The sequence below is a fragment of the Aptenodytes forsteri genome, unplaced genomic scaffold (assembly GCF_000699145.1).
Source record: "Aptenodytes forsteri isolate BGI_AS27 unplaced genomic scaffold, ASM69914v1 Scaffold59, whole genome shotgun sequence".
Lineage (NCBI taxonomy): Eukaryota > Metazoa > Chordata > Aves > Sphenisciformes > Spheniscidae > Aptenodytes > Aptenodytes forsteri.
This window is the reverse complement of record NW_008794085.1, coordinates 2,395,437-2,411,668: the sequence shown is the minus strand read 5'-3', so window position 1 is coordinate 2,411,668 and position 16,232 is coordinate 2,395,437. Positions and strand designations below refer to the sequence as shown.

The 16,232-nt window shown below is 43.6% G+C and overlaps 1 protein-coding gene across 1 annotated transcript in view; it reads right to left on the bottom strand.

The window, feature by feature from the left end:
* The window catches only part of LPAR3 (lysophosphatidic acid receptor 3), an 11,434-nt gene extending 791 nt beyond the window's left edge, over positions 1–10,643 (bottom strand). Inside the window, exons 1-2 of the mRNA XM_009274077.1 lie at positions 10,557–10,643; positions 7,097–7,854 (exon numbers count right to left, since the gene is read on the bottom strand). Coding sequence (XP_009272352.1) covers positions 7,097–7,832 — 736 coding nt within the window. The 5' untranslated portion in view covers positions 7,833–7,854; positions 10,557–10,643. The remainder of the gene's footprint in view (positions 1–7,096; positions 7,855–10,556) is intronic.
* Positions 10,644–16,232: the final 5,589 nt, after the last annotated feature.

Sequence of the window (16,232 nt, the reverse complement as noted above, 5' to 3'; positions counted from 1 at the left end):
AAAAAAAAAAAAAAAAAAAAAAGACTTCAAACTGCTAAGGGCTTGGGGTTTTTTTACATCTTACAAGATTATTGGGTTCATCAAAATTCTACACAAAAATGATAAAAGCAGGAGAGGACAAAATTCTAATGACAGTAGCAAAATTGCATCTACTACAGCTTCTCTGCCAAGCCCTGAGCACGAGGCAGGGCACCTCTCGGAAGGCTGCACGGAGGAAGAATCCAGCTGCTGACAGCATCAGCTCAAACACAAGTGGGGAAAGGTCATCACAACAGTGATTTGTCCACGCTGATAAATAAACAAGAGCTCTGGAGCACTAACAAGCAGAGAACTGGCGCTCTGAACACGGGCTTCCTCTCTTCATCTCTCTCTCGCGTATGCTGGAGGAGAAGAGACCAGGCGGCCCACTTCCACCACTGCCGCAACATGATCCAAAGAAGAGATGTCTTCTGTCACACTACAGCTGACTCTGCAGAGCTATGGGCACACTGCCCAATTCATAAAACAAGCGTCACATAATTTAAACACATCCTGGCTGGAAACCCCACAGCTAGTGTAGGATGCACGCCATTCTCCGCGACACACAAGCACTGCCGGCTCCCCGGCCGAAGCAGCAGCCCACCTCTCTCCACTGCTCCCTCCCGGGCTGTGCGTGCTGGGTACTTGAGACCCAACAACTCAGATCCAGGAAACAAATTCAGTTGTAAATGAAAAGAGAGAAAAAACAAATAGATGAGTTAACGAAGATGAACCAAAGGATGTAGCAGTCAGGGCAAAAAAACGAAGCGAAGAACAGAATAAAAAGGAAAAAGAAAAGACAAAAAGGATGAGGAAATAAGAGTGTAGCGACAGGAGAACAAGAAAACTCTGCAAGAGACGCATTTCCCCAAAATGTAGCAAGAAACCGCAGGACAAGCCCAGGAGCAGCAGAGTTCTCGTGTTTCAGCTGCGAGGCAGGAATGACAACTGCCCCTGTGAGGAACTGAGACACAAAGTGGTAATAAAAGCTGAAAGAAACAAAGTAGGACAACACATTCCTCTCCCACCAGCCCCTCAAAGAAAAAAAATTAAAGAAAGGGAGAATAAGGGAGAAGAGATCTTAGACAGAATGAAGACAACATGAAGAAAACATAAAAACCACAGCTTAGAAGGAAGTTCAATATTACATTTGCATCTTTCCATGTTACTGCACATCCCCACCATAAAGGCAGGGGTGTGGGCAGGACTGGTGGGGAGGGGGAACATCGCGACCAAACGCAGCCCTCGGCCACGAGCTTGGGAGGGACCCTGAACTGCCCCGTCTGCCCTCCTGCCTCCCCCCGGCACCGCAGCCTGCCATCCCTCGCCTTGAGCCCAAGGAAGGAGTAGCCATATGCGTGGTAATACTAACTTAGGACAAGCCACAATTGCTGTCTGACATACAGAAATAGAAAATTACAACTCTGCACAACAGTCACAGTTTGAACAACGTACTGAGGAAATTCCAATAATTTATAACAGCAGAGTTTCCCCTTTTTCGGGCTTAGAAAAAATAATCAGACAAATAAGGATGATAGCAGCTACATGCTAAAAAGCTCTCCTGGGGGTGTTGGTATCTGTTCAACAATTCGGTAGGGAAAGCAAGTCCAGCTCATTTTTTTAAAGCTGCTGGTTTTCCCATACCTGAGCTGTGCAAGCAAGCAGTGGGAGGGCAGCCTGGCTCACGGCAGGACCCAGGCAGCGCCGGGGCCGGGACTCGGCAGCACTTCAGGCAGCCCATCGGCTGTGCCGTGCACACGGGCTGGTTTCAGCAGCACTGGACGCTTCTCCCCATCGAGGATTTCAGTGGACACTGTGCCCATCTGATGGGCAGGCCGCAATGGTATATAAAGTGAATTCACGTGATTTAGTAAGCATTAGGATTGCTGAAAAAATGTATCCATGACAAGGTACCATGGATCTTGCTCCAAATCTATGCTCCTGCAGTCCAGACAAAATTCAACCAACTGATTTACTATGTTCCAGGCAATATTGTACAAAACAGAAAGGCAAGAGACCACCTCCTTCAGAAACTGCATTTTCTACTCTGCTGTACCAAGATTTTTGTGATGCTAAGTACTAATTTCATGGTGTTTGTTTTGAGATACTGGTTAAGATCAGTAACATTCCTCCATTGCCCACTGGCATCAGGAGCTGCAAGATGCTACCACAACACTTGTTTTCTCTGGTCAGTCGCTATACTACACACTGGTTTGGCTCCAGCATGCTGAGTAAGCAGTTGTGACACCAACTCTCTCTTACAGTCTACAATGGAGAAAACACTCTACTGATTTATTGCCCAGGGGTTCACCAGAAAATCCCATCCATTTTAACAAGCACTGGAAGCAGACCACCCACACAACAATACCGTGTCTAGCTGAGTGTCTCGGTTAAGTATTTGGACAGAGAGCTTTCACTAGCCACCAAGGGTCACTGGCAAAGTCGCCAACACACCAGCTCCATGCAGAAATTAAGATGGTAACAAACTCTCCTTAGAACAAGCACTGAAAGCATTTTGACCACTTGTACCACAAAGCATGCAAGGTCCAACCCTGCTCTCATGGAAGGCAGAAGGAGAGGAAACAGACCCCAAAGCCACATTTAACAGAAGACGCAGAAATCTCTCCTTCAAACAAAACAGCAAGATTGCAGGCAGGATTAGTCCGTGAACTCCTAGGATATATCCCTGTCTACCTACACAGGCAAAACCCTAAAAGGTTTCAGCGGCGAAAGTAAGGGAAGATAAAAGACATCTGCAGACATCTCTCTGCACATTTCCCCCGCCCCACGACTGAAGACAAGGACAGGGGGCAATGCAGTGACAGTGCTGGAGTTAGTGCCTAATGCCTTCATGGGGCTGTTGCTTTGACTCCATCAAAAATACATTCTACTGGGTATGGAGACAACACAAGCGATTCACACCCTGCTCTTAGCACCGCAGAGATGAAAGCGAGGCATGGCTCAGACTCGCAGCCTTGCTTGGATTTTGCTATTTTTACCACAGAGCTTTCAGAGGGAACCATGGTTAAGCGTAAATATATACCTTTGTCTTGGCCCTTTGGCAATTTTCTTGTTTGCAGACTTCTTATCCCATAGGAGCTCCTCTCCCTGACAAAATGCCACACTCCAAAAAGAATTTAATTTCTGGGACTCTCTAACATTCACAGAAGTGACATGAAATATAGGCTGGCTGCAACGTGGATCAGAAGAACAGCTGAGTCTTCCCACCGGATTATGGGAGATCAGGTGCCACAATGCCTCAAGGTTAGTTTGAGGATTTTCCATTAGATTTAAACATGGATTTTCTTGCAGATTACATCTTCTCTGCTTGCACATGAATTCCCGTGTACCTGGAAGCACTACTGATGCTTCGGCAGCATCATGTCATAAAACTCTGCACATCAAAGCTCTTCCTGAGCATGCTGAGAAAAAAAAGAGTGCAGTAGCTTCCAGTTGCCTTTGCCACATGTGCACCCAAGTTAAAACGGCAAGTTACCAATTAAACTATAAATTCACTGAAACTGAAAATCATCCGCCCCAAAGCTGCTATTTCAGCAGGAATCTCACTGCCAAGTTCAGATGAGCTACCACATACACACCACCTGAAAATCACGTACCCGCACACCTGCAGCCACCCTTCTTCAAAGCTAGTCACAGGCTTAGCTAGGACTATGCCGCAAGGTCAGCCTAAGAGGATTTTAGCCCCTTTTGCTAGGTTTCACATCTTCCAGTTTCAACGGCTTAACATGCCAAAGGGAAAGCCTTGCTCCTATCCTGTGATGGACCATTTTAGGGATTAAGGTAGAAAAAGGTAGATGATAGGGACCTGAGTCCCAGCCTCTGGAAGGGGCCATCCAAGCCCAAAGGGTGGTGCAAAAAGCCACCTGCAGCTGTGATCACCGTGAAGTCACACTGAAACCCAGATTTGCCCAACTCTCAACTGTAGGACCACAGGAGGAGAACATCCAGAGCGGACAGCGATGTTTTGCTGGAGCGGCAGGCGGCCACGGGCCCAGCCTCCCCAGGAAGGGAGGTGGAGGCGGATGGGAGAAGCAGCATGCCAGCAGCACCCAGCTACACGCAGCCTCCCTCCACACAGCAGTGGGGCAGCAGGACTTTGTCCTGAACCTCCCATGAAACCAACAGAGCACACTAACGAGAACTCTGGTTCTCATCATGCTTCATCCAGCAACAGAGCATCTTGGAATCGCTTTTAGTTAAGACCGTATCAGGTGTGTACTCCAAAGCACTTTCAGATGTTTTGCAACAAGCCATTAAAAATAACAGCCCTGGGCAAAATCCACATGCTGCATATAGCTGTAGGTTGTTACATGAGTGGATATAAGCAGAATTTTGGAAGAATCACTTTGGTCACTTGGTGACTCCTTTGCTAATTGGAAAGCCCAGAAAACATGCTATTCAGTTTCTAATACATTTTGCACAGTGTGCTTGAATGACTTGGCCAGGAACGCACGTTTCAAACTGTTTTAAAAAATAAATTCCCATTCCTAGAAATAAACGTTTATAAAAAGCCTCTCAGAGTCAAAATTTGGAGAATTCATATGAAGGAACATGCCAAGATAAAATTCCTCTGACACAGGAGTTTGGGATAGATCTTGCACCCAGCAACACATGCACTCGACTTCTTTGGAAGCAGGCTCTGTTTTGGTTTTGTTTCTGACTGACAAAGTAAATATACAAAATTATGATCTCTAAAGTAGCACTCAGACTTTCTAAGTTAAATTTGCCTGGGCCAGGGTACAATATCATTAAATGCTTTGCCTGAATAATAGTTTAATCTGGTGGCTGAAAAGCCATATTCTGCGAGTAAGAGAAAGCTAATGCTGATCTTTAAATCAAGCCATAGTCCTAAGGCCCCTCTCCCTAGTAAAAGAAAGAATAAGGTGAAAATGAAGTTTAAAGTGGGGTTTATTTCCACACAGCAGCACGGCCATGGTGAGCACTGAAGACCTGCCACAGGCTAACGGACCACGAGGGATTAGCGAACGGCAACCACCATCACTGTCCTTCCAGCTCCCACATCAGCCGGCCGGGTGTCCCCCCCGGCGCGCAGACCACCTCTCTGCCCGGACCTGCAAACACACAGGGGTGGCACCAAGAGCTAACAGTGTTATTCCAACACTCGCTCAGCACCCTCCAACTTTGGCTTATACAAAACCAAAGTAATATTAACTCTATAAATATACATATAAATTAGACAAGGCTATGCATGATGATTTATTTTTGTGTGACTTCCCAGAAAGCAGCCTGCAGTTCTGCCTTCAATAGAAATTCTCGGAGAACTGCTTTTTAAAAATGTTTTTCTTTTTGTCTCTTTCCAATGCAGCAGCTAACTACAGTCTACCCGACGCTTATGCATTAGGACAGGATCATATTTGGAGCAAGTCAGAGTTTTTCTGCAGGGATTTTCTCCTTCCAGGTGAATGGTTTAAGTTTCACTGCACGAGAGCTTCAGGCGAGGCAAAAGATCGAATCTTGCTCCTGCAAGTCAAGGGGGGAACAGGAACAACCACCACATTGTCTCTCTATAGGTGCCATAAAGTCAAGGGGAAAAAAGGAAGGACAACCGGGGAGGGATTTAGAAGGGAAAGGCTCTGGCAGTGGACAAGCCAACTTCAGGAGACACAGGACTGGAAGCGAGAACCCTGTACTTGCTTGAACCATCAGTCCACTTTCTTTTCCAAGGTCAGGCACCGTAAAGTTTAAGTGATCTCAGCTTCTAAAGCATTTGAAAACATCATTTGGTAGACAAAGGTGTTGTGTACTACAGCACTATTCTTTCAGGGGGCGGGGGGAAGCGGGGAGAAAAAAAAAGAAGAAAGAGAACCAGATACCAGACTGTGCAAACAGCAGCCATAGACCGCAAGGGGAAGAAAGTGTCCTCAGCCTGTACCTCCTACCCTGGCAACTCCTACCTCCATGAAAAGTGACACTTGTCTCCCAGAGCTCTCTAGTACTACCATGCTGCAGTACGACACAACTGTGTCCCAGGTATACATGGACACCAGCTTTCCCAAAAGCTCCAGCCTTCTTGTGCTGGCTCATACAACATCAGAGTGGTAAAGCCATATTTGTGGTTTTAGAGTCCCCCACCACCTGAGCCCAGCCTCACAAGTGTCCCGGTATCCCCCCAGTTCCACCCGTAGCGAGCTGCATGAGCCATGCACGCGTGATGCCTGGCTTCCAGAAAACATCTCACTCAGATTCAAGTCTTCCTGGGGAAAACTGACTGCTACAGCTAGTATTTTGTTCCAACAATCAATCATCCGCACTGTGCATCTCTAATTTAATAGGCAGCTACATCACAACTAGCTGATGAAATGATCTGAACTGCCCGAATATCAACAGCATCTCTAGGGCAGAATCCCGGTCAAATCTCATGTTATGATCTAGAGATCCAAGGCCATACTGTATCATCATCTGAAAGTATTTTGCCGTATGCAATCTTCACAGAACGAAGGTGAATTCTCCCCTTGCAAAGCAAATCTCTGTCAAAGTCACAGACCCACCAGGCATCAGGCACCTTTCCCCAGGGAAGTTGCATTTCCAGGGGGAAGAAGTTAATATGTTTACAAAAAAGCCAAGAGGAAAAAGTGCGAAGAAAACTATCCACATCCAGCCATAGGATCCATGGCCTTGTGCAGATATTAAAGAATATTATTCTGAAAATGTTCTGCTAGGTAGTTGTGAATCTTCACAAGCCTTCCTCCAAAGTGATTTTGTATTCCCCCCTCCCCCCCCAAAAAAAAGTCAATAATTCGTGTTTTGTAACAAACTGCCTACGAAATAGAGACACTTTTCTTCTACATGTCAGTCCTCTACTTCGCATTTCTGCGTGGTACAACACTTATTTCACTATCTAAAGCAGACAGAAATCTAAATGCCTCCAGCACGTAAGAGTTCGGTGAGGGGTTTTTTGTTTTGGTTTGGTTTAGGGGGTTTGGGGGTTTTTGTTTTGTTTTTAAAAACAAAAACAAAAACAAGCAAAAGCAAACCAACACACAAACCCATTCATTGGCCCTGCCAGCCTTGCACGCCATGGTTTGTAGTCTCTTACCTAAGAGAGTCATGACAGTCTTCATAAGCTTCACAGGGGTTCTCCTATGGCTAATGGATCCACTAGTGTGCGACGACAAGACATTAGTTTTCCTCTGGACGTACATGTAGATTCTTATGTAAACCACCACCATAATGAAGAAGACGACTAGGTTTAAGACACTCCAGAACACCAGGTAACTTCTGCTGTAAATAGGCGCCAGGGATGAGCAGGCAGTAATGTCACAGAGGCAGTTCCAACCCAGGGTAGGAACAGCACCCATGAAAATAGCAATGGCCCAAATTGATATAATTAAAAAGGTGACTCTCTTCTTCGTGAGATTACTGTGGATCTTCATCCGCATTATCGACATGTGCCGCTCAACAGCTATGACGAGGAGATTCACCAGGGAAGCTGTCAGGCTCGTGTCCAGAAGACCCTGACGCAAAAACCAGCGGTTAACAGTTAATGTCTTGGACACTGGGCCAGTGTTGAACATCAAGAAGACATAGGCAATTCCAGCAAAGAAGTCTGCAGCAGCTAAGTTGGCCAGGAGATAGTAAAAGGGGAAATGAAACCTCTTGTTCTTGACCACGGCTGCTATGACCAATGAATTTGAAATGAAAATGAAGAGGCAGAAAAATGTCCCAAAACACAGAACAACAATAAGCTTTGGCCCTGTCCACTCATCTACTGTGTCAGTGTTTGTCTTGTTATAGAAAAAGTCCATGTGCTTATCATAGTAGCATTCGTTCATCCTGGATTAAAGCCCCTGCATCCTAGGAAGGGTGGAAGGGAAAAAAGAAAGAAGGATTAAAAATCAACTATTGGTCCTTGCTTCAGTTACCATACCTAACAGCTTTTTTCTTTTTTTTGGGGGGGCGGGGAAGGGGATGGGACAAGGACATGAGCAGGTATGTATTTGGAGGCCTTAAGTAAAAATTCATATTGTACAGAGTTAATGTGGAAGAAGATATTCTGTCCACTGGAGGACTGCAGTGCATGATGCTTGGATGAATCAGGAATTTTTAAAAGACTTACCTGCTTACAAAACCCCAGCACAGTCCCTTTGCACTAGCAGTCATACTGTACAGGCAACAAAGGGGAAGTTAAGAGGTTAAAAGTGACTTTCTGGAGGTCACAAAGAAAATCTGAGCAACAGCCAAGCCATTCTTGCTGTGAAATCCCATGTTTGAGCCACAGCTCCATCATTATTTCCATTTCTCAATGTATCCAGACAGGACAGGGAAGCATAAATCATAACTCTTCCATTTTACTGACTAAGCAATAAAAGGCCTATTACTGGAAAAATATTTTTGGGGTTTTCAATTATATATTAATAAATGTAAAAATGTATGTATATAAGATGCTACAGGCATATATATTCTGAGCACATGCCTGTTATTTACTGCTACAGGATTTAAGTAAACGTGCTGAAAAAGGAAAAATATATTCTACATATTTGACTACTCTAAAGCCAGGGATTATTTTATTGGGCTGTCAACCCAGAGCCCTGTGAGCACGGCACAGCCCAATTATCTTCAAAACCAAAACACAGTTCCCTACCCAACCACAGGATAAAGCGAGCCCCAGCAACAGCAGCAGTGCTGGGTTGGTTTTTTTTTTCTTATACCCACTCAGCACTATTTTGGACACAGGGCTATTAAACATGATGGAAGGGGGAGTCTGTGTTCCAGATTACATCACACTTCAGCTACTCCGGTGAGGTCAATGTCAGCTGCCTTGGCAATTTTACTGCCTTTATTACGAACCAAACTGAACTCAAACTAATTTACACAGGCAGATCCAACAGCAATTACTCATGGTGACCATACCCCGTGCAGGGTCTCGCAGCCTAGTAGAGAGAGTTTGTGTCTGATCATCACTAGCCCTCACGTTCACTGTCAGTATCTGAATAAGGGTTTTAACAATGACTTCATTAATAGATATTGTATAGTTTTAGCAAAACCTAGGAACCCAACCATGGCACAAGATCCTAATCGCGTTAGCTATTATACAGAATGGCAAACCTGTGTCTGACTCTAAGGACAGAGAGGAGGAAGTATGGGGACACAAAGCTGCAGGAGAGGCAGCAACGCTAACAGCTTTTGTAAAGCTCCTTGTGAGCCTCTGGCTGTCACGAGTGCCAGAGTGATAGACTGAGTGGGGCAGAAAAGAAAATAAACCTAGAAGAAGTGGTTACAGGCAGAAAGGTACAAAAAAGCGTAAGCTTTTCACCTCTGCGGCTAAAATTGATCACAGATAAAGATCAGGTTCACTTAGTCTATTATTACCCTGTGGTTACTGAACAGTTATATCTCATCTCTCCAGGGACTGGGAAGCAAATTAAGCAATCCCCAGCAGGCTGGCTAACAAGCCACATTTATATTAAAGGTTCCTTCTGAGTTTTAAGATAAAAAGATTCATCTTCTGTCATTTACGTTAAGCTACTTGTGTTATTTCTCTCATGCAATATTTCTATTATCTAATTTTAAATCAATTTGCACTATTCATGATTAATATTTTCAGCAAAGTGAATTTTTTTTTTTTTTTTCAATATTTCATTTTTCTGAACTAGCTCCTTGGCCTTTTTTTCTTGGTTCCCACCCTACATCTAGTAGTCAACATGAAAGCGGGCCACTTGATGTTGTTGTCCCTTTTATTACCCTCAAGAACCTAGGCAGCCACTTCTTTTATAAAAGAATATATTACTTAAAGCGTCAAATTCAAGTACATAGTCAGAACTAAGAACAACTACTTAAGGACAAGAAGTGGAAGGAAACAAGTAAATCATCCCTTGTGCTGAAATATTCAGAGCATCCCTTCATCTAAAAATAAAAAAGCCTCAGCAACTCAGATCCGCCATAAGGAGTCAACCAGAATTCAATGCCTACCGCTCCCTGTTCAGGGCAATATGGTAGAGTTGGGCCATCAGTACATTCCCCAGTCTCACCTAGGAAGTACTCAAAACTGAAATTAAGTCTGTAAGCGACCAGAAGTCCCTGAGGAGCTGCTGACAACAGCTACTCAAGCAGCCGAGTGCTGGGAACCCTGTCCAGCCGAGATAGCTCTGCTCTTACCCACCAAGGCAGTAAAGGACTTGCTGAGCTTGACATGAAGCTTTTACAGAACAGCCCAAAAGCCTGCAAATAGAAGCAGCATTTTGGGCAAGAATGGCAGGGGAAAAAAAAAATCTGTGAAAATTATAGGGAAAGTTTTCTGAACATGTTGTATTTTACTTTGTAATCATCTCGACAGATGAATCTCTTTTACTTGCAGTGACAGGAGAGTAAAGAGATCTGCAGCTACTTTTTGCATCTCATCTAGAGAACAAGCTTAAAGAAATCCAAAATATCAACTATGAACTTATACTAAATACTTCAGCTTACTGAGATCCCCTCCTCATTTGAAGTAGTACCAGAAAAAAAAAAGTTACACATCCGTAATTCTCCACCAAAATAATCACACCACAAACACTCACTGTCACACAGCAGAGCTCAAGCGACAAATGATTTTGAAAGAGATTTCTTGAGGTGTTGCGGTAAGGCAGGAGGCAGTAGAAAAGCATCCAGCTGAGGTCTCAGGGTCACAGGGTAGACTCTGGAGATGTCCAAATGGAAGCTGCATCAAAGCGGTAGCTGAACTGGAGCTAGTTTGCATCCCAGTCCTTCAGAGCAGAGATGTAGACTTGGCTGTCTGTACCAGCCTATGTACAAAAAGCACTTGTCACGCCAAGGTCCTTCCAGACAGTGGTTTATTTCACACCTCCATTTTATTTTAAGTCCTCCCGGCAGAACTAGCCCGGCCTCAGGGGAGCTGTGCAGCTGTGACAGAGCTATGCAGCTGTATCCTCAGTGGTCCTGCCCCAGTCCACACCAGGCACGGGAGACGTGTGATAGGATATCCCATATTTCCTGACATGTCACAGTTTAACACATCGCAGGACTTTATTCTCCAGGTCTTCTCTTCTGCAGCCAAATCAGAGATGTTTATCTTAACCAGGGCAGGTTTAAACTTAAAAAGAAAAAAAAACACCCTTAAACGTTACATATTTCAGATTTGTTTATTAAGTACACACAAATTTGAAGATTCATCTGTTCGTCAAAGTTTTAAAAATAATAGAAACTGAAATAGTAGAAAAACAGCTAAACTGGTCAGCCCAGCCTTATCAAGACAACAGAGAGTCTTCTAGAGTCTGCAGCAGAGAGCTCCCTAGTTCTGCTACTCACTTCATGAAGAATTGCCTTCTTTTGCTTTGAAAGGAGCTCTCACGAGCTTGATACTTCTCGGTTTTTTATGGGAAAGGGCAGCAATCAATCTCCATTCACCTCTTCTATGCCACTCAGCATTTTATAGCCCTCCATATAGACCTTCAAAAGCTTGACAGCAGTAACCACGTATTGCGTATTCTACAGATGGGTTGAGCTATTAGCTTGCCACAAGTCACTCGCAAGCAAATACATCAAAACTTTGCAAGTGCCAAAAGCATACCCTTGTCAAAAAGGTTCTTTTCCTTATTTCAATCTATTTAATTACTTCAGTTCCATCAATAGTGGCTACAAAGATCAGAAACTGATGGACTGTGAAGCGTGTTTTCCTCTACCACTCTGAGTAAACATAAGCTTTGAGTGGGAGAAATCATCTGTTCCAAAAATCTCAAAGGATTTGGTTCAGTTAAACTGCTTTCAAATGCAAAAGCACGCATTAAGAATTCTTCCCCATCCAGCACATCTTGAGCTCTGTTTGTCTTAAGGACAGCTTGTGCATTTGAATTTATTTTAAATTCCTCTATGTAAGTGCAACTTGTATCAAGTCAGAATATGTTCTTCACCATTCTTAAAATAAAAGTCAAGAATTTGTATGAGTGTATAGGAATATATTACACTAGCTGCCTAAATAAAGAGTTGGTGAAATAAAACATCACCTAGATAATGTTTTGGAGAAAAGCTTCAGCTAGTTGCAAGCTAACATGCTTTACTAGTTGTTATTCAATTAGAATCTAGTTTGCCTCAAGAAAGTTACTAAAAATCTGTATATTTATAATGAAATTTAATATCAGTTATTCAAATCCAGGATTCTGCCGATTCAAACTGTGATTAAAATCACCTTTTAAGTCACTTTGATCCAAAATTAAATTCGGCCTGTAAGTCAGCTCTAAGTTGAGTTACTCGTTACTAATGCAAACATTTCTGAAGGAAAACTCAAATAGTATTTTAATGAGAAGGTCATTACAAAATTTAGCCTGCAAGCCACGATGTGATTCATAGCACACCCCACTGGTTTTCTGCCTCTTTCCTGTCCATTAAAACCAAAATTGTTTCAATACATTGGCCACAACCTTATTGAAGAGTTGGCGTCAGTTTGGGGGACTTTGATGGCTTCTGCCCTGCTCCTGTATAAATGCAACAGGGAGGGAGCAGACAAGCATGGGTTGGCACGGTGAGCTACTGTGAGAGGATTCAAGCCAAGTCTGCAGCTGGACTGAAAAGTCCATAGAGCAGGACTGAACCTATAGGAGGACTATAGCAGCGAAGTCCTATAGCAGGACTGAAAGTTAGCTTGGGTGAGAGGCGAGAGAAGTTTGCCCAGGCAGAACCCCAGCCTGGTTTACCGCTGGTTTTCCTGAGCTGGCACAGGGATTTCTGTGCAGAAATTCAGGGCGGTTCAGCATCCAAAATGATACAGTCTGGAACAGAAGGAGAGGCAGCGAGGCCGGTACAGTCCAGGCAGGTCCGTGGGACAGCACAGAGGAGCAAGCTGCGCCCAGGCTCAGCCTGCAAAGCGGGCAGGCTGCCAGCCTATGCCGGAGCGCTTCACCTCCCTGCCTCCTCTTGCCCATTAGCAAAGACGAGGTATTAAATACAGATCTCTAAGATATTTTGAAACTTATTACAAAAGTTGCTCTTCAGAAAGCAGAGTTTATCACGCTGGCTGATCGCAGGCATTGGTGGCAGAGCAAGGAGGCAATTCCCTTGAAATACTCTCTTGGCATTCAAACTGTTACTGCAGAGAAATATTAAGCAGCAGTAATTGCCTATCTGCACGTGCTGCTTAGGCTTTTTAAACTCATCCTACAAGCAGCAGATGGCCCTGGATACAATACCACGAAAAGAGTGTCTGGAGGCTTGCAGACTACGCAGCTGCTGGCAAGGGCTCCCCACAGCAGTGCTCTTGCCTGCACCCTGTGCCACAGGCAGACACAAACACCCTCTGCCCCTTCCTCTTCTTCTGGATAAGCCACCGGTGCTGCTTTTATTTTTCTTGTTACTGAAAAGTTCCCTCTCACCTCCCTCCCAAGAGGAAGGCGCAGGCAGCAGAAGGAAGCCGGGGTGCTGGGCAGCCAAGCTATACATAAAAGTAGTACCAGTTCAGAGAGGGAATCGGTTCCTTGTTGCCCTCCACACCCTGCCTACATGTATGGCCACGGAGGAAAATACAGCCAAATGATTGCACAGTAACCCAAGAAACCCATTCAGGCTACCTCAGCTTAGAAAGAAATACCAGAGCAGAAAAGGGTGTGTAACACAGCAGAGGCCAAAAACGTTAATATGTAACTGTAAGGAGTTTTGTGAGGTAAGTACTCTGGTTCGCTTTTAATTGTCTTTAATAGTTAGTCGATATTATAACAAAAATCAGTTTAGAGAAACAAACTGAAGGGAAGCACATCAAGAACACAAAGTTATGCCCAAATGTCTCAATCTAAACTAAAGCTTTTTTATCTGGTACTATTGGAGGATGCAATGGAAGCCGACATTCACGTGACAGGTTTTACAGAGACAAATTATCTCAGAAGTAACTGTTTTACATTTTGTTTATTAAGGAAATTCTGTGGGCACTGCCTGTACTTGGAACGGCCTGCTGTGTGATCCACTTTAAGGAACTGAGAATATACTTTTTAAAAGCCATTTTTTAAATTCAGCTTTACAAATTGGAAAAAAGCTATTATTAAAAAACTATAAGGCTCGATGAGTGAGTTTTTAATCCAGAGAACTTATTTATTAGCAAGGGAATCTACTTCTGGTTGTGTTTGGCTATATTTTTACTTTGTAACTTAAGTATCCCCAATTTCAGATAATTGGCTGAACTCAAATCAAGCACACACAAGCAGCATTATCCCATTATCTTGGTCTTCAACGCCTTTTAGAATAAGGAGAGCAGAGTGCCGCATCCATTTCCACTCCAAGCCTGCTTCATCTACATAATGTTAACTTGATGGAACCTACGGCAGCGCTCATACTTCCACCACGGTTCTGGTCATTTCCAGTAATGGTCCATTTTAATGGCATCATCTTTTGGACTGAAAAGGGAAGGGAGTGGGGTGAAGGGAATCCAGATGTTTCTTTGGCAACTCTTACATATTGGTGGTGGAAACATCTAAGGTTTTATTATTTATCATATATCCTGCGTAAAAAAACAAGGCTATATGGTACAAACAAAGGGTCTAAAGAAAAGTATTAAAACCTACCAAAAATGTAGAACCTCAAGACTAAATATTTAAGTTGCAGAGAGAGGAAGTAGTACCGCCAGCCACGGACCACAGCGCTCTGTACACACAGACTGATAAGAGGCTTAAAAATCGCTGTCGGGGCACAGAAGTGTCACCCTGTGCATGTATGTGACAGCGCTGTTCCTCTGGAAGCTGCTGCAGACTGGCACGGGCAGCTGCACTGTGAAGCACAGAGATACAGGGGCACCTACACCAAGGTTTTACAAAGCTCAGGCTCCAGCTCCTGGAATCCCTTTAGTACAAAGCGGCTCTACTGCACTAAATTGCTTTTCAAAGCTCTGATCCACTGCAGAAAGTTGTTAGGGACAGATACTAAGTAACTCGCTAGTTACCACAAGTTTAGACTTCAGACTTTGGTAATTTAAGACTTTCTGAAATTATGGTTTACTAAATCTATATATGGAGTTCAAACTAAAAACTTCACTGCAAAGCTTTCATTTAGTCTCCTTTAAGTGTGGTTCTGGAAGGAGCTGGCAGGTCATCCTATAATGCGGAAACAGACACAGCATTTAAAAATATTTAAAAGCCATTCAAACAGCCTGTACATTGTGAAACATGCCTAGAAGAAAATACCTGTCCTGCTTCTAAACTAAGTTTTCCATTTCTGCAGAACTTCCAGAGCCGCTCATCAATCACTATCAGCTCCATTTTACAGTCCAACAAATCAGCTTTCTTTCACAAAACCTACAGAACGTGAATACAGACTATTTCAGCACAGTCGCAACCAAGTGAATTTTTATTGTTTATTTTCAGCACATAGCTGATGAGGACCTGAATCACGCCACTGCTGATTAAAACGAGCCACCTGACTGTATCTGATCTGTTAACAGATGCAGAGCCCTGGTTTGCAAGCAAACATTTCAGTGGAACTGGTAGAAAATGGTGGGCTCCAAGAAATATTTGCTAGAGACATGGAAGTGGACCTAATGGCTTAAAAGTAGAATCCAGGTATGTGAATCTTTAAGACTAACACCCAAGAGGAATATATTTTCTACGATGCCAAACCTTATACTTCAGAGATTTTATTTCGTTATCTGATAGCATAAAGACTATGCTGGAGGATGTTCCAAAATGGTTAACGGTCATAGTCGCACAGGAGGATAAGGATACAGTCAATCCAACTTGTCTGAAACTATAGCCTGGCATTCTGCAAAAAGCCAAATACACCTTTCAGCTTTACTTGCTGATAAGAGCTGCCGCTTCTTTACTGGCTGTGCAAACTTGTTTGGGTTGTTTGGGTTTTGTTAATTTCACTTCATTTTCAGTACACAGATAAATTTAGCGAAATCAGATTTTTCGCCATATAACTGGATTTGAGTTGTGCCTCCTACTACACCTCTTAGAAGACCCTTAAGAACATGCAAGAAACCACATGCTCTGCACAGCTTAAAGAACAAAGCTACACCAATGCACCTGACCGATCTGTAACAAGAAATGTCTTTTTCTAGATCCATATTACAGAAGGGAGAACGGACATGACGCTACATGACGCCTCTGGAAACACAAAGGTACAAAAATGCATTTTTTTTTTTCCTTAAGGAAAAAAACTAATCAAAAGATACGATGCAAAATAATATCACTGTATTTTTCAGTGTGTTGCACAGGTTAAGATGCTGCTTTAATAAAAAGCTTCGTGAAAGAACCTGTGCC